Raw genomic sequence first — 27,884 nt, 5'->3', positions numbered from 1 at the left:
CCCTTCTATTGCTCCCTTGCCCTAGGTGCCTTTGGAGGTTTTTGGAGTAGCCCTAGTCTATTTTTTCCTTTCAAAAGTGGGATGAAAAATAAAGACGACGCATTAATTAGGTTGTAGAATTTCGTCATTCCGCTATAGGACCTATTAGATTGCTATAACGGGCTAATAACGTCAGCCTGACCCAAAATTAAATTTGGGCCATAATCGTCGTGTGCTCGAATTTTAAAACTCTTACACTGCACTTCAGGATTTTTGGAACTCCGCACGAGATGCCTTTTAGTAACAACGGATCAGGTCGTTACAGATTATAGATTTTTATTGAAACTTAGAATTTATTTAAGAAAACTCAATAATCATTTTGATACGATTCATTTAAGTCTGTTAAGTCAATTTTTCTGAAAGCATTAACACCTTAGTGCTTATACCTAATTAATATTAATGCATGTGTTTTCCCCCCAAGGCCTAGCTCGAGTGGCAAAAGGTGGAGGATTTGTGGCGTAGGTCGCAGGTTCAAGCCCCACACCACGCAAAGCGAAACCTGATATTTAAGTGGAGAAGGGTAGAGGGGTGGGCCCATTATCCACTAAGTTTAGAAGGTTGTGATTGGTCCAAAGGGCGGGTCATAAACAGATTTCTCGGTTATAAAAAAAATATATTAATGCATGTGTTTTCAGCGACCATTTCTAATTTAACACTGTCAATCAATGATACTTAGGGGTCGTTTGGTACAAAGATCAATAAAGCATGGATTGGTAATGCAGGGATTAGTAATGCATGGATTGGTAATGCTTGGATTAGTAATGCAGAGATTATTTTTATCAAGTGTTTGGTTTGTTGCTTTCTACCTAATTTTGTGTGGGTTTAAAACTCTACAAAAAAACTTCTTCCCAATTATATCCTTGAGTTATTATGAGATTTTCTATTTCATGTAATTGGGTCAAGGTAGATAATTGACAAACAATATTATTAATTTTATAGCCTTTTAACTAGCTAGGAGAAGGAAAATTTTATCACCAAAGTTCACTATTTTCTCACTTAAATTATTTGAGGGTAAATAATTGTCATCTTAATAAATTGAAGTTAATATCTCAAAAGGCCACACAACTATAAGAATTTATAGAAAAAAGTTATTGAACATTGTTTTATATCAATAAAATCATTCAATTTAGGACTTTTATCATACAAAATCGCTCTTTATCATAAAATTAAAAAAATAGCAAAATAAATTAAACTATTTTTATACTCAAGATGTTTTTAAATAGCAAAAATAGCTTTTAAATTCATACATCAACATTAGCATATTAGTCCGATTATAATATTTTATATTAATAATAATTAGATTAAATAACTCATATTTTAACTACAAATAACTCTATTTAAATAATAAAGTTTGTAAGCTAATCGATTTAAATAAATTTATTAGTACAAATATAAAACATAAAACCAAGAAAATAAATAAAATGAAAGGACTTGAGGGGTATTTTTGTCTTTACATATATTATTCCCATGGTATTAGATCTCATGTATTGTTAATACCACCAAATGGAAGGTATTAGTTATACACCCTAGAATACCATGGAGGGTGTATAACATAAGCCCAAAATTCCTACCAAACATAGTACTTCGTAATACCACACATAATATAAGGACTATTTCTCCTAATACTCCCTACCAAACGATCTCTTATTGGATACACATTTTTTTAAATTTTTTATTCTACACTTGCTGTACTCCTTTTTGAGAAATGTCCAGATCCATGCACCAGTGGAGCATAACGAAGTATTCTGAGTCTATAGCTGTTTGTGCGGAGATTAATTTTAAGATGACTTTCTTGATATGCAATACATGATTTCCTCTTTTATCATTTTCATTGTCTTTATTATTTCTAGACAATTACAGTATTATACCTTACTATTTTCAATTCTGTAAACTCTTTAGATAAATATGACTCATGAATATAACATGGAGGCATTTGACAATGATTCATTTTTACTTTTTTTTTTTCAGAATTCAACTTCAGAAACTAAGTTTTGAAATTCAACTTCAATATTTTTTTGGACAAGAAGAGAGGGAAAAGGTGGATCAAGATTGTGGTTTCGTAAATCAAAATACCTTTCTATAAATAGAAAGATCCAAGAGGCAAGACTTGTGTTTTGGTCATTTTCATATTTCTACAAAACCCTTTCAGTTTCAAGTCTTTTCACTATTTTTTTCACTACTGTCTGGTAGGTCCGTATCTGTTCCAAGGGTTTCTTCGAAGGGTTTAACTTTCCCCCCAACAAATTTCTACCATGGAAACGCCTTCTTCCCAGCCCAAAAGGCGTGGCAGGCCAAAGGGTTCTTCTGCCAAATCCAAAGACGAAAGAGAAAAGGAACCTCACAGTTCCGGCAAGATGAGAGGTAGTGCTAGCAAGAGAGCTGCTGCTGTGGACGAGGAGTATGTTCAGTGGAAGTCACTCGTAGCTGTCCTCTATGACTGGTTCGCTAATCACAACCTCATTTGGCCTTCGCTCTCTTGCAGGTATATATGTCTCTTTTTTTCTTTCTTGAAAGTATATTTGGTATGTTATACATTTCTAGAACCTCTGCTTTTCGGTTTTGTTGCGTTTGGAGTCTTTGTTATGTGTATTCTATGTGTGCTGGACTCTGTTTGCAATGATGTTTGATTACTTTAGGTCTAGGATTTAACAACCTTTGCTCTTTGGTTTGTCTTGGCCCAAGACATTCAGGGCAGATGAGGGTTATTCATGAAGAAGCTCCCACATTGCCTTGTTGTTTCTGTTGTAATGTTTGTGATACACTTTTCCCTTTTTTTTTTCAATTGGGAAGATATAATTAATTTGGAATCTGGTGTTATCAGTTTTATTAAAAGGAAAAAGAGCAAAAGAGAAAAATAAACAGAAAGTGAGAAGGGAGACGTGAAGTACATATTACTCGATTCCAACACAAGCACTGTTATATATATATTTATCGCTGAATAAAAGTTACAACATAAAATACACACAACAAAATAATTTATCCTGGATGAAAGCACCAATGAAACTGTAAAATGCAGTGTTATCGCTGGATGAAAGCACCAACAATATAAGCACCTTATGTTAAATTCAAGATTGCAAACATATATGAATTTGGTCCTGTAATGTAGTGTTGTCAAAGGTGCGCCTAAAGCGCACTTACATCAACAAGAAAATTAAATGCCATAGCCAAAGACCTGAAGTGAGGCTCAAAACATGTTGAGCGCTTTGCCTCATTTGATGTGCACTTCAATGTCGTCATTAAGGCTTTGAGACAATTTTTTCCTTGCGAATAAGTGTTTCCTTAAGAGGCGACACTAAACAATTGACATTTACTTTATCGTAAAAGAATCAATTTCTTTGTTTACATATTTGTAATTTATGCTTTATATATATTTTTTTTTTTTTTAAAATTTTTTTTTGAAAAGGTAACTTGTATTATAAACACAGGAATACTCAGGATGTATTCCAGTAATACTTACAATCAGAAATACAAAAGTGTTGCTGTTTTCCTATGAACTTCTTAAGGACTCTAACATACTAGTGATATCCTCATCTTCATGAGGATATTCATGTTTACACCAAAAATAGAAAAGAGCTAAACATTTCAGCTTCATCTTCTCCATAGAGCAGCTCTTGTTCTCAAAACATCTTTGATTCCTTTCCAGCCAAATAGTCCACCAAATGCAGGCTGGGACAATCTTCCATCTTTCCCTGTGCCCCGACTGATTTCCATCCCGATTCCAACATGCCAAAGCTTCCTTTATGTTTCCTGGCATAGACCAACTGATGCCCCTTTTGTTGATGAAAATTTGCCAAAGTTTCACTGTCTCCTTACAGTGTAAAAAGAGATGATTTATTGTCTCTGTCTCACATTCACAAAAAAAACATCTGGAGCACAAATCGAGGCCCTTCTTCATACGGTTATCCTGCGTGAGAACAACCTGTTTTGCTAAGAGCCAAGTAAAACAGGCCACCTTGAAGGGCACCTTAACTTTCCAGATCATTTTCCATGGCCAGTAGCTTGATTGAGTGTGTGTCCTCTGTGAGTTTCTGTAAGCTGTTCCAACTGAGAATCTCCCCTGTGTATCTGGAGCCCATAACAGTTTGTCTTCTCTGTTACTGGGTTCCTTGTATCGTTCCAGGATATTTAGAAATTCAACCATTCTATTCACCTCCCAATCATTTAAAGGTCTTTTGAACTTTAAATTCCAACCTTGAGCATCTCTCATTTCTTTGACAGTGGCCACTTTCTGTAGACTCAAGCTGAATAGGTCAGGGAAACTAGCTATACATATATATATTCTATTTGCACCTTTTTTTCATTAAACTTTAAAGCATGCTTTATTTTGTGCTTAAAACCCCAAAGGGACCTTAGAGCTTTTTTGCATCTTTTGCTTTTGATAACACTCCACCGAAGGGCATTGCTACATGAGTTGAAACTTGGTGGATGATGTGTCTGTCCCTCTACCATTCTCCACCTAAAGGCCATTGTTTGTGGAAGGTTCAAATTCGTATGGTGTGTTTTACTCATATATCATATGTTGTGCTCTTACCTCTAGACCAGAGCCCTGGTGGCATAACTAATTTCAAGGTTAAACCATCTAATATACGTAATGTAGGTATTGTCCAGCTCCTTTTTCATGAGGTAAAAGAATTGATCGTTTCACATTGGGATCATTTTCTGCGTCATTGTTTGTAACGAACTTCTCAAAAGCTCATGATTTTGACTATGAATCCCTAACCTCTCATGTGACATTGCTTCATCACTTTAAGCTACAAAGCGATAGTCCTCAATAACACTGCCTAGGCCATTGTTGAACTGTCATCTGTAGTGGATAGTAGGTAGTTTTTCTTATGTTGAATAAGTAAAATTTAAGAGAGTAGTAATATGGACATATGCAGTACCTGTCTGAGTAAATAATTTATATGACATAGATCCTCTGTTTGATTTCTTTAATTCAATGCAATTACTGTAGTGATTGAGTTTTTGTAACTGTTCGTAATTATCCCCGGCCAACGTCTCCTGTTTTGCTGGGAAGTTTCTTCAATAGAATTTTAACCCGTATTCATTGAAAAATAAATAGGCCTACTAAATACCTAAATACATGCCACTCTTTACTGTGTATACACCGGTGTTGTGAAAGGTGATCGCCTTGTCGCCAATGGAGAGAGGCGACCCTTCATCGCCTTTTAACTTTGTGGCGAGGTGATCTTCAAAAGGCGACACCATGGCGAGAAAGGCGATTTTCTTTAAAAAGGCGACTAATTTATGGTTTTAAAAGTTAAAAGGCAATTTTAGGATTTTCGACTAGACTCCTCGGGCAACCAACCAAACTTTTCCGGTGACTCTAAAGTCCAACCAATATGTATTTCTTATTTTCTTCTTCAAATTTCTTCTTTCTCTGTTTCTTTCTTCTTCTTCTTCTTCTTCAGAGAGTCACTTCTACCTCAGGTTTTTTTCTCACTGCTTTGACTTTTGTTCTATTTTTTCTCATTCAAGTTCTAGACTTTTAGTATGTACTATCTATTTTCCGTTTTTGAATTGAAATATTTGATAATATGTTATTGCTATTGAGATTTTGATTATTTATATATGCAATTAAATATTTTAATTTTTGGCATTAATTGGGTTGCACTTCATAAAGGCAAGCGCCTCGCCGCTCGCCTTGCCGCTCGCCTTGCCTTGTGGCTAGGTAGACCCTTGTCACCTTTTATCGCCTTTCGCCATCCAAACCACTGGTATACACTAGAGGTTGACTTTATGAACATAATTGGGGGATGTTTTGGACTTGGATCAGTAGATGGATTTTGTTTTTGGTGGTCCATGCTTCAATTATTTGAACCACTTTGTTGGATAAGAACTATTGTTTCTGCATATTGTTTGCTTAGGCATCACTAATGCTTTGATCTAGGAGATATGACAGCTAATTCAGTATATTGTTGTGCAGCAGTGGCGGACCAAAATTTTCACTAAGTGGGTTCAATATATAAAACGGAAAAATAAATTCGCAAAGAAGCAAATAAAATAACAACAAAACAAAGTTTGATTAATTAAAATATATTATCAAAATTGTATTTTGCGAGTTTTTCATTTCTTGAAACTTATTCATAGTACTATCATCAGAAATAATATTAATTTGTTTTCCTATATGAGGCACAACACACCCGCTCATAAGTATTCAATTTCACAATTTTTTTTTACTAAAACGTCCTCCTCAAATATGATGGAAAAGATGTGGAAAAGGTTTTGAGGAACAATTGTGTCTTTAACCATGTTAATGCATATATTAGAACTCATTGCATTATTAATACCATGTATTTCCATGCACTAGCTATATGGACCTTAATACCAAATAGAGTGTATAACTAATAGTCTAATACAAGCGGTATTAGTTATACACATGTTGAAAAATATACCAAACAAGGTACTAGTAATGCATAAAACTAATACATGCATTTTTTTTTCTAATATACTCTACTAAACGATCCCTAGGTGTTGATCTTTTGGGAATTGGGGACTATTATTCCTTTTTAGGTTGGAACTGGGAAACTTTTTTATTTTATTTTAAGTTCAGTTGTATTGTATTAAAAAAAGGTTTTGGGGAAAACTACAGAAAGGGAAAAAGGGCCGAAGGGTTTTAATGTTTAAAAGAAAGAGGCAGGTAATTTGTAGTTTGTGTGATCCGAACTTGGGGCCATTTTTGAAAATTGAACCCACTTTGCCACTAGGCTAGGCGTTGCTCTTTGTTCAAGTGGAGTCAAATGTTAATATATAGCAATATTGTTTAAAAAAAAGATTATATATGTCTGTAATTTTTTGAGGAAGTGGGTTCATATGAACCCTCTTGCAACCATGTAGGTATGCCCCTGGTTGTGCTGTTTCAGATTTCCTTTTGAGTTTTGGCCTGCTGATTTCACTGACTTTGCTTTAATGTACCTAGATCTATCTAGGAAGCTACAATTTTTCATGAGCGGTTTAAAATAATGAAATTACTGATAAAGGTTATTGATATCTGGTTTCTTAAGATGAGATGGATTTTAAGGCAACAATTGCTACAAATTTGTAAAATAGGGTAATAGTGTAGATTGGTTGTTATTGCTTTCAAAATTTCTAAAGTAGTGCTTACAGAAATGTGGAAATGCAATCTGCTGTTTAATGAAGTGTGATATTTGACTTATTTTAACTCTGGAGTTAATTCAATTAATTCTTAGTTGAACTGCTCACTTTCGGAAGTTTTCGCAATTCATTAATGTAGTGAATCCACATGTAGGGGTATAATTGCCCACTAATTATCCACGGTGAAACCCTTGTTTATATACCTCTTTTTCTCTTTGCCTCCCCATCTGCCTCCCCATGTGAACAAAGATTGTTTAAAAAATGTTGTAAATGGTCAATTTAGGATGATTGGAGATTGTTTTTTTTTTTTTGACAAAATCAAAGAATATTTTTGTCTCGTGCAAAGTATTTCGTATGAAAGTTTTTTAATTTCTTCGAGCCTGATTGGATTGACTTAAAAAACAGTACTCCCTCCATTTCAAAAAGAGTGGTCTAGTTTGACTTGACACGGAGTTTAAAGAAAATAAAAAACACTTTTGAATCTTGTGGCCCTAAATTAAAGTTATGTCAAATGTACAAAATTGTCCTTTAATCTTGTGGTCTTAAACATGCCACGTGGAAAGCTGAAAGTAAAATTTTACCAAAAAAAGAAAGAGGTCATTCTTTTTGAAACGGAGGGAGTAGCTTTTAAGTCGAAAAATAAAAAGTCAAACTTGTATGACTTTTAAGTCTAAAAAGAGAGAGTAGAGGGAGACCTACTTTTGGTTTTTAACCTTTTTAAAGTCATTTTAAACTTATTTTAAGTTATTTTTAACCTTGTCAAACACTTCCAAAAGCTACAATGACTTTAAATTAGGTTTGACCAACTTTTAAGTCAATCCAAACAAACTCTTCTTCATCTCCGTTATATATCTAGACCATAGTTTCCCTAATATTTTCTCACATCAAATTAGGGCATAAAATAATCATAGCGGCTGTTCTACCATTTTTGTTTTTTTTAACTGACTAGGGTTCTGCGGTGATATATATCCACTTTGAGCCATTAAAACTTCTGTTGGTTCTTGCTTCTTTTTGTTGTAAAGATTTGATCCATCTACGAACCAACATGGTAGTTACCCCAAGTGCTGTAAGTGGCAACGAAGGAAAACGAAACTTGCCTCTTAGGGGATCAAGTAGTGAAGATGGGGAGAAGAATGTTAGCAAGTATGGTGAGGAGTATCTGGTGTGGAAGTCTAATATCCCTGTGCTGTATGATTGGCTCACTAACCATAGCAATACATGGCCTTCTCTTTCTTGCCGGTATTATGATTTCTTTCTTCATTTGCAGTATACTAAAGTTTTGTTATGCTGAACCAAGTTGTATTGATGAAGACGAAAGCTCCTTTTGTTTTTTTTTGCTTTCTTAGGCATGTAATTGATCTCATGAAACTGAATATTTGCTTATGTTATTTGTATGTATAGTTGCGGGTGAACAATTAGAAATCACAGATTTGATGACAAAAGTTAAATCTGAGTATATGCCTAATGTTAAAACTTAGGCAATTATTGTAATAGAACCTTATAAGTAAGTTTTGTAGTTTAGAAATGGAAAACAAATCTTTAAAACTTGGAAGCTAGATATTAATTTGGTATATAACTTTGTGATATGTCTTTTGATTGTTCCCTTTCATCATTAAAATGAAAATCTCTTTAGGAGAATCTCCTAACCCTTTCACCAAGATCTGAATTCGAGGTAGCAGGTGGCGGAATAACTGAGGTGCATTATAAAAAAAGGAATTTGTATCCTTTAAACCAAGTTTTGAATTCCCAAAAGAAGCAAAAAAAAGTTCTGAATAATTACCATCTGGGTGATTGCTTTGTTGAGGAGGTATGCTCTGAATGATAAGTAGGACACATGCTTATGTATTTAGGAGTATATTGTATCCATACCTGCACATGGTGGTCAAATACTATGTATGTGGTAGAGTATATGCATCTTGCACATGGTTAAACAGCATATATGGGATGTCCTTTCTACTTGTGAGCTAGTTGGTTCCATGGTTTATCATTTCAGGTCATGTTGTTTAAGTTCTGATCTCAAATTAAGTACCTGGGTTGTTTTGTATATGGTATGTGATTCTTTTTTTTTTTTGTGTGTGAGAGAGAGAGATGTGGTTATTATTTCTATGTGATGGTTATCTACAGAACTCTTTGGCCTTGCATTTATATGTTTAATTAATGAAGTGGATAATAATCTTGTTTTTTTTATGAACATTTGAAAATTAGTATTGCTATCTCATTTTGATCTTGGTCTTATCAAGTTGTTTGGTATAAAAATTGATCAGTCATATTAATGGTTATGTATTTGGCAACAGGTGGGGTCCAGTAGTTGAGCTGGGTCGTTATAAAAACCGCCAGCGACTCTACCTTTCTGAACAGGCAAGCCTACATTGCACATGATTATTGTTTTCTGGTTAATATTTTCAGCATTTCCTGTGTATTTTACATTGATTTCCCAAAAGATTTACCATATCACCAAGATTTTGTAGAAGTATACTCTTTTCTTAATGAAAAAAGGTTATCTTTAGTGTAGCTGATTTATGTCTTGTTTTTTTTCGTTTCTTTTTGGGATTGAGGGCACCTACTCTCCCTCTTTTAACAAATCTCTTTATTATAAAATTAATATCAATAATTTACTTGTCTTGGGGGTATATAATCCTTGTTATTTTCATGCGTTCCTTTGGTTTGTTGTGATGCTTGAGTGGAAGAGGTACTGGAGCACACGCCCACCTCTGTTCTTAAGCTTGTTAGTTCGAGTATCATATATAAAAATTTCTAGTCTGAGGTTTGGTTTATTGTGTGAGGATAGGCTTAGAAGCTTAGAAATATGACTTAGAGCCTGTTTGGATTGTGGCTTATTTTAGGTGCTTTTAAGCTAAATGTCTTTTAAGCACTTTTATAGTGTGGGTAAAATAAAAAATGCTTTTAAGCACTTGTTCTTAAGCCAAAAAGACAAAACTTAATGGCTTTTGGCTTCTATAAAGCCTATCTAAATAGGCTCTTATTGTGGTCTTAGATTATCTATTGTGCCTCTGGGTTGGTGCTAAGTTATCATCCCTACTAAGTTATTTGCAGTCCCATTGTAAAGGTGGAAATGAAATCCATGTGCTTTAGGTATAAAATACTGTTTGAAAACATCTTTCTTCCTTCGTGTCCTGAAGCATACCCCAATAGTTTTCTTTTTTCCGTATTTTAGTTTTTGAACTTCCATTGTAAATTTCTTGACATCTTTTGTGATGTATAATTACCCCACTGCCTCTACTTTTTTACTTAATCATGTGTATTGTTAATTTTCTTTCTCTAATCATCTTTAAAAGTAGATATATTCAATTCTCACATTTTTCATAACAGGTTCTCTAACAGATTTTTGTTGATGACATATTTCTCTAACATAGGCAGAGGGTGCTATTATAAAGCTTTCTATATTTTTTATATATAAGAATATCAATATTGATTATTCAATTTGATGTCAATTGCTTGATTTGTGAACAGGTTATTTGTAGAGTTTATAGGTTTAAGTAGCAATTAAGTTGTTTGTATTAAAGTGTGCCTTTTCTTAACAAGCAGCTATTTCTGTATTGTTGCTTGTGATCTTAAATTTAGAAATATAAGATCAAAGATTTCAAAATTTGAAGTAGCATCCTGAAAATTACTTTTGACTTGAGGAGTTAAGAAGTGGGCTTTGGCGTGCTGCAGGCCAGAGTTACAGACCAGTCCTGAGCTGTTAGAACTTAGAAGTTTGGGATGTGATTAACTGGTTCAAGTTCCCTAAGGGTCCGAGCTAGCTCCTACCTGCTACAGTAGGGGTTGGGGCCAGTTTTAGTGGCTAGGCTTGGGCGGTTTCAAACAGCCTCTCTACCTCCATGAGGTAGTGGTAAGGTCTGCGTACACTTTACCCTCCCCAGACCCCACTTTGTGGGATTTCACTGGGTATGTTGTTGTTGTTGTTGCTTGGGCGGTTTCGTGGGCTGACCAGGCCCTGCTACCACGATGGCTAGAGTTCAGTTCTACCATTATTATTGTCATTGTTGCTGTTGATATTAGTATTATCAAATAATTTCATTTTTATAGTTTGCTTTCTGACAGGCAAGTGTTGACAAATATGATAATTTATTGTTGCATTGCATGTTACAGCAAATGAGTTGAGTTTCTGGATTCTATAATTAGGCTCATATATTTTTTTAATCTTTAAACTTTTGTCTTTCCAGACGGATAAGTCAGTGCCTAATACTTTGATCATCGCCAATTGTGATGTGGTTAAGCCCAGGGTTGCAGCAGAAAATCACATTGCAAACGTAAGTATGTTTGACATTTTAATACATTTTTGTCTTAGTTATACTGCAAATCAATCATAATGACTTTTTTTAAATGGCTTGGTTCTAGTTCAATGAAGAGGCACGCTCGCCATTTGTGAGGAAGTACAAAACCATAATACATCCGGGAGAGGTAAAAACTACTTGAACACTGAAAAAAATACTGAACTTGCACGCATGTTCACAGAGCCAATAATGGACTTAGTTTGCCTGTGAATGTAAGTTCAGTATTTTTTTTGTAGTTACCACTTACTAGTACAGTAATTACTCAAAAATAACTACACATGCATGTTTGTTAGTAATTAAGTAATTACAATGTAATTCCATGTGTCATGTTTGGTGGTACAAGCGTAATAACATAGATATTGTTCTTGATTAAAAGTAACTTAGATATTTTTTGTTTGAAGATAAATTTAACAATAAAAAAGCTTGATAATAATTCTTCATTAATTAAGAGCAGAATCCTCTTTTCCAGTAACTGCTTACTGGATTTGAATCTTTTCTTTCCTTAGAGTAATAGTCACCTTGTGTGATTATTATTTTTCAGCTTTTTATTTCAAGATTTTTGAGCTATGGTGTTTGTTTCCCGGGACATTTATTAAAAGATTTATTTTACGGCGTCTCATAAGAGTGAGCTAAGCGAGTATTCGATGTAAGCGTTTATGGGGGGAAAAAGTTTCTACTTTGCAGTATGTTTTAAGTCTTACGATATCACCAGGCTTGCAGCCAGAGCTGAAGTTTGGTTTGAATGGGTTGAAAGAAACCGGAATTTGATGCGCAGAACAACTTTCAGAAAGAAAACAATGGAATGGATAGTCTTTGTACTCCGAGAAGCTTCAAAAGACCCTGCACCCATACGAGAAGGTGGAAGCTAAATGAACAATACTCAAAACTTCTTTTGTTCCAGAAAACACTACAAATTTGGATGATTTATAAGCATTGCGACAGTACAAGGAGGGAACAAATCTGTCATTATTATTCCAGAAGTTACATTTAATGTGGGATGGGGAGACATAACATTCAAGATTGAAGCAATCTGCACATACCTTGTCTTTGTTGATAGTAGCTTTGGAGATATGGGATCAAAAATCACAGTAGAAATCAGCCAGCAAGTACTACAAAAAAATGAAATAAAGAAAAGGAGAAGATTATGTAGATGCAATGACAAATATTGAAGAAGGAGAAGCACAAATTGATATTAATGGTGACCATTAAGACATGTAATTGGTTGATAGCTTTGATGATGCGACATGGAACATTGAGGATGTTGAACCTTTTAATATTGGACACAGAGAGCAGGAAAGTGACAGTGAGATAGATATGTCAATTGGGAGGAAAGGAAACTCTAGGGTGTTATGATGAATGTCAAAATAATTTAATGGAATGTGGGGGACTAAATGTTACTCAATTGCAGGAATTCACAATGAATTCGAGGATCGAAGCATTGTTTCAAGAGTTTCTCGAGAAAACAGTTAATAAGGAAGAAAAATAAGAATTGAGAGAGAGTTTAGAAAGAGAGAAATCTGTATATTTCATATCATGATTGTACATTGAATTGATTACAAGCTATATAGTAATTGAATTGAACTCTTAAGCTAAAACTGAATCTGTTATCAACTAACTGCTCTTAACTAACTTTCACGGTAGCTAACTGACTACCTTTAACTAACAAATGGAACTGTAACTAATCATTTAACAGAACTCCCTTCCAATACAAGATCCTTGTCTTCAAGGATCAAATAAAGGAAATATGGTGTTCAAGGTGGTGGCAAACCCCCAAGTAGCAACATCTGCTAGTAACCAATGCCATTTAACCCAAAGTTGTGCCACAACTTTATTACCCTTCTTAACCATTCTTCTCTGCAGTACCAACTCAGGATTAGGGCAGTGTGGATTGGCTAAGTCAACCACAGGGGGATAAGATACCTGAGCTGGGATTTCATAACACCTCTTCAATAGGGAAACATGAACGGTGGGATGGATCTTCACTGAACTTGGCAATAAGAGTGTAAGCAACTGGACCTACCCTCTGAAGAACCTGAAATGGCCCATAGTGTTTAGTAGCCAACTTGTGGAGTGAATGACCTGCAATAGTTGCTTGCTTGTAAGGTTGAACTTTGAAGTATACCTAATCACCAACTTCAAAATGCATGTCACTCCTGTGAGAATCAACATGTTGCTTCATCCTGTGTTGAGCCCTCAATAGGTGATGCTTAAGTAGTTGTAGCTTAAGCTCTCTATTTAGAAGAGTATTATCAACCTCTGCTGAAATAGATTTGCTAGGAAGATAAGGAAGGTGTAGTGGAGGTGGCCGTCCATATAAAACGTCATAGGGAGTAGTCTGGATAGGTGAATGATGGGAGGTATTGTACTAGTACTCAGCCATAGGCAAACAAGACACCATTTGGAAGCATCTTCATTGCAATAACATCTAAGATATGTCTCAAGGCATCTATTAAGGACCTCAGTTTGGCCATCAGACTGAAGGTGATATGCAAATGATAAGTTTAGTTGTACCCCTTGTATGGTGAACAACTCTTGCCAGTAAGAACTAAAAAAACAGCATCTCTGCCGCTAGTAATAGTATCAGGTAGTCCATGTAGTCTCACCACAACATCTAAGAATACCTTAGCAACTGACTGGGCAGTGTAAGGGTGTTTCAATGGAATGAAATGTCCATACTTGCTGAGTCGATCAACCACTACTAGGATGACTTCATATCCATTGGACTTAAGTAAGCCATCAATGAAATCCATGCTTATTTGGGACCAAACAACATCTGGAATAGGCAGGGGCTGGAACAACCCACGATAAGCAGCCAAATCTGATTTATTCCTTTGACACCCATCACACTTCCTCACAAATTCCTTTACCGCTTGTGTCATATGCTTCCAGTAGAATAAAGTGAGCAACCTCTTCAAGGTAGCTTCTACTACAGAATGTCCTCCGTGAGAAGAAGCATGCCATAAGTTCATAATGCTCCCACCCCTTGCCAACCACTAGTCTGCCATTCCTTCTCAACTGACCTTGAGTCCAAGTGAAATGTTTGTGTATGAGGGTTAGTCTGCAACTCTTGGATGAGTAGTTTGAGCTCCTGGTCTGATTTCCAGCTATCTACTATAGCCTGAAATAAATCAGTGTTGGTAGGAGAAATTACCAAAGCTAGGAATTCAGCCCCATTGATCCTTGAGAGTGCATTAGCTGCCTTGTTTCCCACTCCTCTTTTTGTACTCTATACAATAATCAAAAGACATCAACTTAGTCAACCAAACAAACCGAGAGTTGGTATGCGGTTTCTGCTCCATAAGGAGTTTCAGAGCCATTTGATCAGTCCTTATAACAAACTTTTGGTGCAACAAGTATTGTGACCACTTAGTTACTGCTTGTACAATCTAACTCCCTATCATAGGCAATTAATGTTGCATGTCTAGGTGATAAGGCTTTACTGATGAAGGCTATGAGATGTCCTTGCATTAGGACTGCCCCTATGCCATAACCACTTTCATCGGTCTCCACCACAAATGTCTTATGAACATTAGGTAAGGCCAACACAAGAGCCTGTGTCGATGCTTTCTTCAGTTTTGCAAAAGTAGAATCAACAGTAGTTGACCATTTGAAGCTATCCGTCTTTGTTAGATCAGGTAATGGCTTACAAATCACACCAAATCCTTGAATAAACCTCCTATAATATCCAGCCAAACCCAAAAATCCCCTTTGCTGCTTAAGGGTGGTAGGAGTACACCAATTTTTCACAGCTTCCACTTTCTGAGGGTCAGTACTCACACCTTTTGCTGTAATAGAATGACCAAGATATCCAATCCTCTTTTTTTGAAACTGACATATCCAATCCTCTTGACCCCAAAGAAACACTTGCTCTTCTTGGCGAAGAGTTGGTGCAGTTGCATCTCCTCAAACACAACTCTCAAATGATTCAGATGATCCTCCATATTACTGTTGTAAATCAGTATATCATCAAAGAAAACTAGGACTTCTTTTTTGAGGAATTTCTGGAAGACAAAATTCATTAAGCCTTGAAGGTTGCTGGTGCATTTGACAAACCAAAATGGCATTACCAAGTATTCAAAGTGACCAGAGTGAGTCCTAAAAGTAGTCTTAGGTACATCCTCAACTGCCATTCTTAACTGATGCTATCCAGACCTTAAGTCTATTTCGGAAAAGATCTTGGACCCTCCCAATTCATCTAATAAGTCTTCCACAATAGGAATCAGAAACTTGTTTTTGACAGTATGCTTGTTCAAGTCCGTGTAGTCTACACAAAGCCTCCATATCCAATACTTCTTCCCCACCAAAACCACTGGTGATGTAAAAGGGCTACAACTAGGTTGGATAGTTTCCTGATCCAACAATTGTTGTACTATCCCTTCAATGATATCCTTTTTAACTGAAAGGGTATCTGTAAGGCCTTTGTTCTCATGTTTGGTCCCATTATGCAATACAATAAAACATCTCTAAAAAGAGGTAACTTAGTAGGCTCGTCAAACAGTTTGTTGAATTCTGAAAGTAACTGTAATAGCCTAACATCTTTGTCATGTTCCTCATTAGTCCCTAGTGTATGCCATCGCTCTTCTGCACTACTCAAGGGTGCTACGTGAATCATATGCATAGTTGAGATTGATTACCTGAATGCTTAGCCATCTTTCCAGCTCTAGCAGTTTTCAATTGACTGCCAACACCTATTAGTAAATGCTTTCTCCCTTTGTATTAGAATTCCATAGTTAGCTTGCTGAAATTCATCTTAATGTCCCCCAAGGTTACTACCATTGTACTCCCAGTACTACTCTACAAGAACCCAAGGGAAGGTGTAAAAACTCAGCTCCTTGTAACAACCAGCTGATTGTACACACCTTATCCACCCTCATGTTTCCATTTGTTGCAGCTACGATCTAACCTCACCTCCTAGTTTCTTTACCAAGCTAGGATCTATGAAATTGTGTGAGCTCCCAGTGTCTATCAATATGTGTAATTCTTTCTTGGAGTGGTAACCATCTTCAAGGTTCTATAGATAACCTAAGGAACCATTCAATGCATGAATAGAAATTTCCATAGCTCTGTAGGTTGAGCCAATTCTAGTTGATTGAACCCTCCTTCCTGGACCTCCTTTCCTTGTTCCTCCACATTATCATCACCCTCTACTTCTTCCAATTCCAACAGATACAACTGTTTGGAATTTTTGCATTTATGGCCAAATGTGTATTTTTCATTGCAGAAATAGCACAACCCTTTTGCCCTCTTCTCATTGATCTCCTCTATGTTCAATGTCCTCCTACTGACTCCTTTAGAAGAAAAAAAGTTATTGATCCCAGATGTAGGCAATAACCTTGGTTTACTCTGCAATCTATGATCACTTATCGTCCTAGAGGAATCGAAACTCTGAAGTCTAGTTGGTTGCCTTATCGCAGTAAGATATGCCTCCTCTAGTCTTGCACTACTTTTATAAGCATGAGACAATGATATAGGATTGGTCATCTTCACAAAAATATTTAATTCATGCTTCAACCCTCTAATGAATCAGCTAATAGCATTTTCCTGTGAAAGTTTCAGCCTAGTCAGATGTTTCTCAAACATAGCTTGATACTCCTTCACGCTCCCCACCTGCTTGATCTTTTTAATCTCCTCCATAGGGTCATCGAAGTCGGTACCAAATCTTTCAACCATGGCCATCACATACTCGGTACAAGTAGCAGTTGTAAATATTGCCTATATCTCATAAAAGAGAGATGGTATTGTATAGCTTCTCCTTCCAGTTGCAGGCCTTGCAACGGATACCTTTTCTTCATTAGTAACATTTTCCATTGAAAAAAATTGTTCGATCTTGAATAACCAAGATCTCAAATCCTCTCCAAAAAACCTCAAATATTCCTTTCTCGACCACGTTGAGAAATTGGAATTATAAATGTTGTAATTGATAGGACTCCTGGGTCTGTGAGTTCTCCCTTCAGAATGATGAATTCTCTCTTCAGAAAGCCTTGCAGCCAAAGGACCATCCTATTCCATAAGAGTTTTCTCCCTCCTAGATTCTCGATTGCTGACCAAATGTTCCTTCAATTCCACGACCACTTGATCCAAATTCTTTAGGTTTGTAACTTCCCTTGCCTAAGTCCCCATTTTCTTTGCCAAATTCTGCATCATTTCCTTCAATTCCCCCATTTATGTTGGAGAATTATCAGCAGACCATGTTCCTTTTGCCATTAACATCCAAGGATAGATTGGCTCTGTTACCAATGTTGCTTTTTTTTTTTTTTTGGCTTCCCATCCGGTGTCCGGTACCCACATTGGAGCCCGACTAACAAAGGCGACTCCGTACCCAAAGGGGCTCGAACCCAAGACCTCTTGGTTAAGGATAAAGGAGTACTTACCACTCCACCACAACCCTTGTTGGTAGGGAATTGAACCGGGGGTCTGTACCGTGGTAGGGTACTATTCTACCACTAGACCATTGGTGCTCGATGTTACCAATGCTACTTGGTTGCAGGAATTCACAATGAATTTGAGGATCGAAGCACTGTTTCAGGAGTTTCTCGAGAAAACAGTTAGTAAGGAAGAAGAAGAATTGAGAGAGAGAGAGAGATCTGTATATTTCATATCATGAATGTACAATGAATTGATTACAGGCTATTTAGTAAATTGAACTAAATTGAACTCTTAAGCTAAAACTGAATGTGTTACCATCAAACTGTTCTTAACTAACTTTCACTGTACTCAACTATGCAATTGCCTTTAACTAATAAATGGAACTGTAACTAATCATGTATCACTAAATTGTTGAGATAAAGGAGGGTGATCAACAGTTTAGGTTAAAAATGGGAAGTAGATATCATTTGTTTGAAGGGAACTTAATTGGAAGCACATACTGGGGGAACTAATACAGCAGGTGTGGGGAAACAAGGGAGTCAAGTATGGGCAATTAAAGGCAAGTGGAACTAGGGGAGGTATTTTGATATTATGGGTTGACAAAACTTGGGAAGGAGAAGTACTAAAGTTGGTGCTTACTTTGACCATGAAGATTCAAGTCGACAACTAATGATTTTGGGTCGACACATAATAGCAATCAAGAAAGGCAAGTATGGTGGAAAATAGGGTTGATCAGAAGTTTGTTTACAGGACCTTGGGTGATAGGGGGTGATGTTAATAACTTAATATTGCTAGATATGCTTCAAGAGTAGAAGAATTGCTCCAAAACCTCTACATACAGAACTGAATTTTCTGATTTTGTTGAGGAGATGGAGTTGATTTATCCTCAACTAGATAGGAGAAGCTATACCTGAACTAGAAGGAGCAACCTAAAAACCTCTTCCAGGATTGACAGTTTCTTATACTCTACTGAATGGGGAGAAAATTTCAATAATGTTAAGCAAGAGATTCTCCCTAGAAGTTGTTCTGAATACACACCAATTGCCCTTTAGAGTGGCAGTTGGAAACACGAAGTCCTATTTCGAATTTGAACGATGGCGGCTGGAAACTAAAGGCTTCAATGAGAAATTTAAGGTTTGGTGGTATTCCATTATTATTAACAGAAGACCAAATTATATTGTAGCAACCAAGGTAAAAGCTTTGAAGGCTAAATTGACATAGTGGAGCTCAAGCACCTATGAGAACTTGGAGAAGACAAAAGATTTGATTCTGAGCAAAATTGCAAAGATTGACAATATTCAACAGAATAGATCTTTAATTTGAAGAGGCCATTTAGAAAATTAATTTATTCATGGAATTTGAAGATTATTCCAAAAGAGACGAGATTGCATGGAGACAAAGATCAAGAATATTGTGGATTAAATAGGGTGATTAAAAAACAAAGTTCTTCCAGAGAATTGCAAATGTTCGCAAGAGGAATAATCACATTGATCATTTGCTTGTAGGAGGAAAAGATATTGTGGAGACAGAGAACATTAAAAGGGAGCTCATCATCTTCTTTCAGACGTTCTACTCTGAAAACGAGAAATGGATGCCCTATTGTAAGTTGCACCATTGTCCTATAGACACATAGGACCAACATGAATTGCAAAACCCTTTGAGGAGAAAGAAGTTTTGAATAGTCTGAAGACATGTACAATAGATAAAGCACCAGGTCCAGATGGGTACACTCTGGGGTTCTTTGTTCATTGTTGGGAGGTTTTAAAGAATGATGTGATGTCCACTATGTACAACTTTCATTCTCAAGAAGATTTTTTAAAAAAAGCTTCAATCTAACTTACATAGCTCTTATTCTTAGAAAAAATGGGGATAAGAATTGAGAGATTTCAGACCAATTAGTTTAATTGGAAATATATATAAATTAAGAAACTGTTCCTGACATTTATATTTTATATCAGCAACAAGATTCTACCGTACAGGAAGTGTGGTCAAATCAAGGTTGGAACTTGACCTGTAGAACATTGATGCAAGACTGGGAGTTGGAAAGGTTGGCCAATTTTTATGGCACTCTAGAGTAGTGCAAGGGGTACAGGAAGGAGAAGACACACTAAGATGAAATGTCATTGCAAAGGCATTTTTATGGTAAGCTATGCTTATAAGGACATGGATTAGATGGGTTCTCAGATCAGATTTTTACCTTGGAAGCTTATTTGGAAAGTAAAATTTCCATACAGAGTAGCTATTTTCACTTGGTTGGTAGTGAAAGAAGCTGTTTTATCTCAGGAGAATCTACAGAAGTGGGGCAAACATATGTGCTCCATATGTTATTTTTGTGAGCATAATGCAGAGACAATCATTCATTTGTCTCTGCTTTGTGAAGTGGTTAGCCAGCTTTGGAATTTATTTACCAGCTTCAGAGGCATAAGGTGGATGATGTCAGGAAGAATAGGGGAGGCACTGACTAATTGAAATTTTGAGGGCGGTGGTAGCACTAACAAAGACAGATGGAAAATTGTCCCAACAGTAACATGGTGGGCCATTTGGACAGAGAGAAACTCTAGGTGTTTTGAAGGCAATAGTAGCTCTCTGTAAAAGTTGAAAATGAACTGCATTATAAGTTCTTGTTATTGGTGCAACTCAGAGTATACAGATCACTCAATTTCTATAGTAGACATCCTAGGATCCTTGTAAGATGAGATATGATTTAGTGTTAGTCTATTGTTTTTACTCTTGGATGTAGATTCAATGGTGTAATTTTGGCTTCCACCACCTTGTGCTGATGTTTTATATACACAGTCTGGTTACCTTGTCAATAAATCAATAAATTAAATAAACTTCTTTTAGATAAACAAGTAATATATTTTAGTGAAGTGACAAATATATGTGCATACAATGAACATTAAGTTTTATTTTATTATTAGGTGTTTAATATATATATTTTAAAAAAATTATATTTAATAATTATAAATTGATAGCTAATATCGTTAAAAAGTAATTGGCATCTTCCCACTCATGTGAGTATTGTTTTTAACAAGTATTCCACACATTTGAAATGAAAGATGTACTGCATTTGACTTTGCCAAAGAAAGACATACTGCATTTGAAAAATAGAAATATAAGAGAATTTGAAAAATCATCCAATTTCATGCTAACAAAGTAATAACTTGCCCAAACAAATTTGAAAAATCATCCAATTTATGCTGAGCAAGTAAAACTTGGCAAAAGAAACAATCCAAAATGTTTGAAATTGTTTTTAACAAGTATTCCACTCATATTTGAAATTGAAGACATAATATATATTTGAAAAATCATCTGGTAATTACACGATGTATTTACCAGACCTCCTTGAGAATTAGAGTGTAATTGCTCCCTCTCAAATACATACAATTTCATGCTAACCAAGTAATTACTTGGCCAAACAAACAATCTTCATCTGTGTAATTACACTCAAATCTAGTTACATGGTGTATATCCATCTCCCACGATATTTTTTTAAAAAATAAATCATTTTGACAAGGAACTCAAATGTGCAGTGAATACAAAATAAATAGTCTATACCACAAAATTAAAATGAAGATAAATAAATAATATTTGATGCTTGAGAGTATTGAATTGTTTCAGCTATGTGCTTATTGTTTCTTATGCTTCTCCTGCTATACTACAACAACAAATCTAGTGTAATAGCACAAGTGGAGTCTGGGGAGGGTAGAGTGTACGCAGACCTTACTCCTACATCCCTGGAGGTAGCGAAGTTGTTTTCCGAAAGACTCTCGGCTCAAGTAATGCAAAATTATCCCTAGTATATGAAAGAGTGAAAACCTTATATTTGATACTAGTATATGAAAGAGTGAAAACCTTATATTTGATACTAGTATATGAAAGAGTGAAAACCTTATATTTGATACTACTATTCAGATTAAAAGGAAAATAGTTTTCACTCCTTGTCTTCATGCTTTTTGCATTGCCAATTTCCTACTGGATATCCATTGCTTGATTGTATCCTCATTGAGGGCATTAGCTCTTTTGGGTGTAAGGTTTTAGTTCACGTCAATTTTCAATGCTATATCTTTCTGTATTTTCATAGTAAAGTTGAGATTCTGCGTTTGTAGTTTTGTGATTTATTTAGAGGAGTTACTTGAATGAAGCAAAGTTTGAATTTAAAAATAAAAATCTAAAAAGAGATGTATATCATGCTCTGTTTTGCCTAGAATCAGCATTGTTACTTGTGGCATTCTGTGAAGTAAAACACTTGTTGAACTTACTTGAGATTTATTTTCTTGCATAAAAATTGTGCAGTTTGGTTCTCCATTGAGGAATTCTATTTGAACTATTTTTTGGTATCCTTCTCCAGGTTAACAGAATCAGAGAACTCCCGCAGAACAAAAACATAGTGGCAACCCATACTGATGGTCCTGAAGTAAGTGGTCTCTTTTTGTAAGGTGTTTTGTGGAAGTCTTTGTTAAGTTACTGTGAGATTTTTCTATTTTAGGCATATCAATATTTTTTAATTGGTAACAAACTTATTATTCATCTATTTAGGTTCTCATTTGGGACATTGAAGCTCAGCCTAACAAGCATGCTGTATATGGTGCTGCTGCTTCGCGTCCAGATCTGGTCTGTGTACTTGCTTTCTTAAATCTTTTTGATTGGTCTATATTTTGGGTTATCTTCATTATGTTCATCACTCATCGTACCTCTTTGGTCGATTTTATAACTTTTTTGCTTGTGGAATGTGCTCTACTAATTGATCCCAGCGCCTGTCAACTGTCACCAGTAATATGATTTGGCATCTTAAGCTATACCAACCTTTTTAAGCAAACATTAAATGCCTTTACAGGTATTAAGTGGACATCAGGACAATGCAGAATTTGCTCTGGCTCTGTCCCCCATGGAACCCTTTGTCCTCTCAGGAGGTTTGAAGTTCTCTCATTTTTTAGATGTCTTATTCTCAAAATATTTTCTCATCTAGTTATATTTTAGAATCAGGTACTTGTGTTGCCCAACTTATGTACCAAATTAGACTTCATCTGATCCGATACAGTTTTGGATATGTAAGGTTCATAAAAGCTACTTGTTCTAGTAGTATTGAGAATCATATTATGAACTTCTGGTCTGATGTTGCATCTCCTAAGATGCTGTCTGGAACTTAATATCATAATTCAGTGGGTGGTAAGTGATTTAGCCACTTCTGGTATTTCCTCATTTGAGATCATTTTCTGTCAGGAAAGGACAAAACTGTTGTCTTGTGGAGCATTCAAGATCACATTTCAACATTGGCAGCAAATGCACCCAAGTCTGCTGGATCAGGTGGCTCTATAATTAAGTCTGCTGATAATCCTTCTATTGGACCACGTGGTATCTTCCATGGCCATGCGGATACTGTTGAAGATGTTCAGTTTTGTCCTTCAAGGTAATGTCGACTTGAATATCTTAATTTCTTTGCTGGATACTGTGGGAGGTTGTCTGGGTGGAGTGAGGCTTACAAATTAGGCTCAGGTTACTAGAGTTTCAGCTGGTAAATTCTTCTTATTTCCCTTGGTTCTTCTTTGGTAATCATCCACTTCTACTGAGTTATCATCCAGGGAGAGAAATATTAAAAACTCGTCTTATTCGCTGAGCTCCACCTGTTGCTTCCCAATTGCTTGTCTTCATGTTCTTGCTACATCCTCCTTGGTCCCCTTTGGATTATATAGTACATTGATAGCAGAATTGTAGCTTATCTTTGTTCTTGTCAGTGACTCCAGAACGTTCCACATAAACATCAGACAGTGAAACTTAAACATCAAAGCGCAACGGTTCAATGCAAACTTTAAGTTTCACTGTCTGATGTTTATGTGGAACATTCCGGAGTCACTGACAAGAACAAAGATAAGCTGCGATTCTGCCATAAACATTTTGTTCTTGATACAGCTTCTGATTTCTGTGATATCCTTAGCAGAGAGGGTGAATGAGCGTTGGACCTGCGAGATTAATGTGTTTTGAAGTATCTGACCAGTCTTCTGAAACTGACATTTTGTTTTAACCTCATGAAGTTCCCAGGAATTCTGTAGTGTTGGTGATGATTCATGCCTCATATTATGGGATGCCCGAGTTGGTAACAATCCTGCTGTAAAGGTCTGGTGATTACTTTCTTGATTGTTTAATGGCAAATTTCATCTTTGAGAGAGATTTAATGATATAGAAGTAGGTAGGATATCATGAGCCAAAACTGCTAAATGTGCAACTCATCTAAGGTTTCTGAAGATATATCTTGAATGCAATTCTAATGGTCGAATGATGATCTCTTGAACATATGTTAAAACACAAGCCAATCTTCGTACCAAAACTTCTACCTTTTGAGCATGGCCTTTATTAGCTTTTCCCAGATAGCATATGTTAGCTTATTGCAATTCTAATGGTCAAATGATGATTTAACATAGTCCAATTATCTTCATACCAATATATCTACCTTTCGAGCATGACTGTGTCAGCTTTTCCTAGATATTCATGTGTTGTTGCCGTCATTATCTGTAACCGGTTGTCTCATTCTAGCACCAATATGGTGTCTTGTCCCAAATATAGTTCTCATATATCATATAGCCGTTTCTATCAAGTTGTTTCGAGATATTCTTGATCGTCAAATTTCAGTCGATAATCCTTCATAAGTAATATCTAAAAAACCTAATGGGATACTGGTCTTTGCTGTTTTTACAGGTTGAGAAAGCGCATGATTCTGATCTTCATTGCGTCGACTGGAATCCTCACAATGACAATCTTATCATAACTGGGTATGATGTTAGATAGTAAAATTATATAAATTAAGAGGATACTGTGCATACAAAAAAAAATAAAAAAAATAAAAGGAAGAGTAGTCATGTATGGGGCTGTTAATGGGGCATGCTGCTGCAACTGTCTTTTCTTTTTCTTGTAAATGACCAATTTCCCATTACTGGTATGTTATATCATGAATTCGTATAATGATCACTCATCAGTGGTCATGTAGGTGCGCACGACTGCTTGGGCTTTTTTTTTTTCCATGTAGTTTATCTAGTAACAGATTTCTTACCTAGCCTGCTGTCACTCAGGTCCGCTGATAATTCGGTACGCTTATTTGACCGGCGAAATTTGACTTCGGATGGGGTTGGATCACCAGTACATATGTTTGAACATCACACAGCTGCAGTTCTCTGTGTTCAGGTATTTCATTTGCTGTGTTCTGTTAATTAGTGAAATTGTGTTTATTGATATCTCTGCATTAGATTGCTGTTAACTGATGACTTTTCATTTACAGTGGTGTCCGGATAGGTCTTCTGTGTTTGGGAGCTGTGCTGAGGATGGTCTCTTAAATATTTGGGACTATGAGAAGGTATAGATACTCCTGTCCTTGGCACTTCCTCAGACTTGTCTCTTTCTCCCTTTATCCCTTCTCTCTTGTGTCTTATTCCTCTAGTTCAAATTATTACAATTCTTCTGGAGTCCAGCTTCTTAAAGAAGCTTTTTTATTTGTAAATGCTGCTGTGTGATCTTCATCTTCTGTAACAATGCTAGTCTTTGGATAGCGAAGTGTTTGTCTGCAAAAGATACATGATAACTGTACATTCTGCAATGCAAAAGGGAGGGGAGAGTGGGTACACATTTTAAAATGTCAGCTGGATTCTTTAATTCCAACTAATACCTTCACAGAAAAAGAAGCAAAATGAAATCTGCTCATGATATGTTATAAATATACTTACACAGTGGTGATCACTTGTCAAATTTATTATCTTGTTTGGCCTTTGATGCTTTATCGTATAAAGGCAATGATTCTTTAGTCTAAAATGTTCCAAGTTTGAAAAATTCCTTGTTGACCGGTAGAGCTCAGATGTTGGTAGTATGAGTTATTATGTATTTATTAGTAGTGGGTATCTGGTGCACATTCAAATAAAGCAGCAGCCGAATGATGAATTGAGATGTGTTCTATATTCATTTATTTATAAGCAAGTAATTCTCCTTATAGTTTTAGTTGATTTTCTTGACAGGTTGGTGCAGCAAAAGATTCTGATATCGAGTCTGATGAAGATGAAGAGGAGTCTCCACCAGGCTTGTTTTTCCAGCATGCTGGCCACAGGTTAGAACCCCTTTATGCTGGGTTGCTGCTTCTTGGCTTTGTTTCTTTTTCCCTATTGGACTTGAAACAAAACAGAGACTATAAATCAATCTACCTAATCTATTTATTTTTGTTTTGTATTCTCTTTCTCCTAAGGAGGTAGGGGGATAGTGATAAATTTCTAAAGTTTGATGGCACTTAGTTTTGGGTCATGGGACAAACGAAGCAATGAGTACTAACTGCATACTACTCTATATTGGCAACTGAATTTTTTGAGTTTGACCCAGGGATAAAATTGTGGACTTTCACTGGAATGCTTGTGATCCATGGACTATTGTTAGTGTATCTGATGATGCGGAGACCTCTGGTGGAGGCGGCACATTACAGGTTCATAATCATTTCTGTTGCTGCCATTTTTGAGTATGATATAATTTGGCTCTAATCATTAGATTGGATTGTACAGATATGGCGTATGATTGATATGTTGTACCGGCCGAAGGATGAAGTTTTGGCTGAGATGCAACATTTCAAGGACCATGTGGGCAAGTGTACCCCTAAGTCGAAAGGCTGAGTTATTTTAGCGCAATAGTAGGCTGACATTATATAAGTTAAACAGTATGTGTAATAGTTGGAATGGAGCAGTTATATTTGCATGTAAAAGATATGCTGGAAAATGGTTACTATGCTAGTAGACAGCAAGCGTCAAGCTATCCAAGACTGTGGAGCATGTTGTTGTATGTACTGCATCTGTGCTAATTTGCTCCTTGATGTTTTGCATTTTCTTATTTAGCATGATGTTTTCTGTTTGGACGTGAAAGGATCAGCTCCTTTCATCTAGGTGTGGTAATTGGATGGGTTGGGTCAACATCTAACTCAATCTAAATTTGCTTGGCTCAAAACGGGTTACGTAATGATATATAATTGGTCAAGACCATGGCTGTGTTTGGTATGAAAGAAAACACCATTTTTTTTCATGTTTGATCGACTTAAAGGTATGTTTTTCGAATAAATTAATTATCTTTAAATTTAAGAAAAATGAATTTTCTTCAAGAATAAAGGGAAACTTTTTTCAAAACTTCAAGTTATAGTTTTTTTTTTCCTTGCCCTGATCCTCCCATCAAAACAATAAAATTAAAAATTTAAAAATATTTTGATCTTTTGTACCCCTAACCCCCCTCTCCCCCGAACCTGCTCCAGCCCTATTTTAGAATTTTTATTTCTCATCCCACCCTATTTCGACCACCCCTCCCCCCCTCCGAAAAAAAATTAATTTTTTAAAAAGAATTTTATTTTTTTCACTTTTAACCCCACCCCTCCCTTTTTTTTAAGGAGTTGTTTCTAAAAAGTATTTTACAAAATTTTAAATTATTACTTCCTCCGTCCCATTTTATGTGGCACCCTTTCCTTTCTAGTCCGTCCCAAAAAGTGTCACCTTACCATAATTAGAAATAATTTAACTTTAGAATACCCCTTTTACCCTTAATGAAATGATTTTCAAATACACAAATATCTAAGAATTATTTTAGATTACAAGTTTCAAAAAATCTTTCTTTTTTCTTAAATACCGTGCTAAGTCAAATGGTGTCACATAAAATGGGACGGAGGGAGTATTATTTACTCATCCTTACACCCCCCCCCCCCCCCCAATATACACACAAAAAGAGAAATTTAAAATATGGTCGGGTTTAGAAGTTGGGGTAATTTTTGGTCTCGCATCGGTTGTGATTTGTCGGGTCCTGATTGGGAAGTTAGGTCTCGATTTGAGTGTTGGAGTCGAATCTTGAATTGATCAATCATGTTCAAGTTAGAATATTGGGGGTTAGGTCTTAAGTTGGATATTCGGTCCCAGTTCGAATGTCGGGTTTCGGGTTGGATCCTGGGTCAGATCTCGGGGTTGGGTTTTGAAATTGGTTGTAGGGTTGTGTCCTAGTTTGGGTGTCGGGGTCATGCCCTAGATTGATTATCGAGGCTGGCAACCTGACATTTGGATTATAAATTATTTTCTACTCACTAACCAAAAT

The 27,884-nt window shown here is 36.0% G+C and overlaps 1 protein-coding gene across 1 annotated transcript; it reads left to right on the top strand.

Annotated features, from left to right (window-relative positions):
- The first annotated feature begins 1,976 nt into the window (after positions 1–1,976).
- On the top strand, positions 1,977–26,680 carry LOC125824864 (WD-40 repeat-containing protein MSI4-like). Its single transcript, XM_049504212.1, has 15 exons — positions 1,977–2,521; positions 9,429–9,492; positions 11,322–11,408; positions 11,497–11,559; positions 22,150–22,215; positions 22,338–22,412; positions 22,636–22,711; positions 23,022–23,208; positions 23,831–23,912; positions 24,492–24,565; positions 24,863–24,974; positions 25,069–25,143; positions 25,796–25,884; positions 26,151–26,250; positions 26,327–26,680. The coding sequence occupies exons 1-15, from the start codon at positions 2,292–2,294 to the stop codon at positions 26,432–26,434; spliced, it is 1,488 nt and encodes a 495-aa protein (XP_049360169.1). The 5' UTR covers positions 1,977–2,291; the 3' UTR covers positions 26,435–26,680.
- Positions 26,681–27,884: the final 1,204 nt, after the last annotated feature.

This window comes from Solanum verrucosum, unplaced genomic scaffold (assembly GCF_900185275.1).
Source record: "Solanum verrucosum unplaced genomic scaffold, falcon-dt-bn FXZP01000080.1, whole genome shotgun sequence".
Lineage (NCBI taxonomy): Eukaryota > Viridiplantae > Streptophyta > Magnoliopsida > Solanales > Solanaceae > Solanum > Solanum verrucosum.
The sequence above is the reverse complement of the archived record's forward strand: the minus strand, read 5'-3'. Positions and strand labels throughout refer to the sequence as shown.

Coding starts and splice junctions, on each gene's coding strand:
- LOC125824864 (XM_049504212.1), top strand. CDS start 2,292: ATGGAAACGCCTTCTTCCCAGCCCAAAAGGCGTGGCAGGCCAAAGGGT. Junction 2,522..9,428: donor TGGCCTTCGCTCTCTTGCAG/GTATATATGTCT, acceptor ATTTGGCAACAG/GTGGGGTCCAGTAGTTGAGC. Junction 23,913..24,491: donor GTAACAATCCTGCTGTAAAG/GTCTGGTGATTA, acceptor CTGTTTTTACAG/GTTGAGAAAGCGCATGATTC.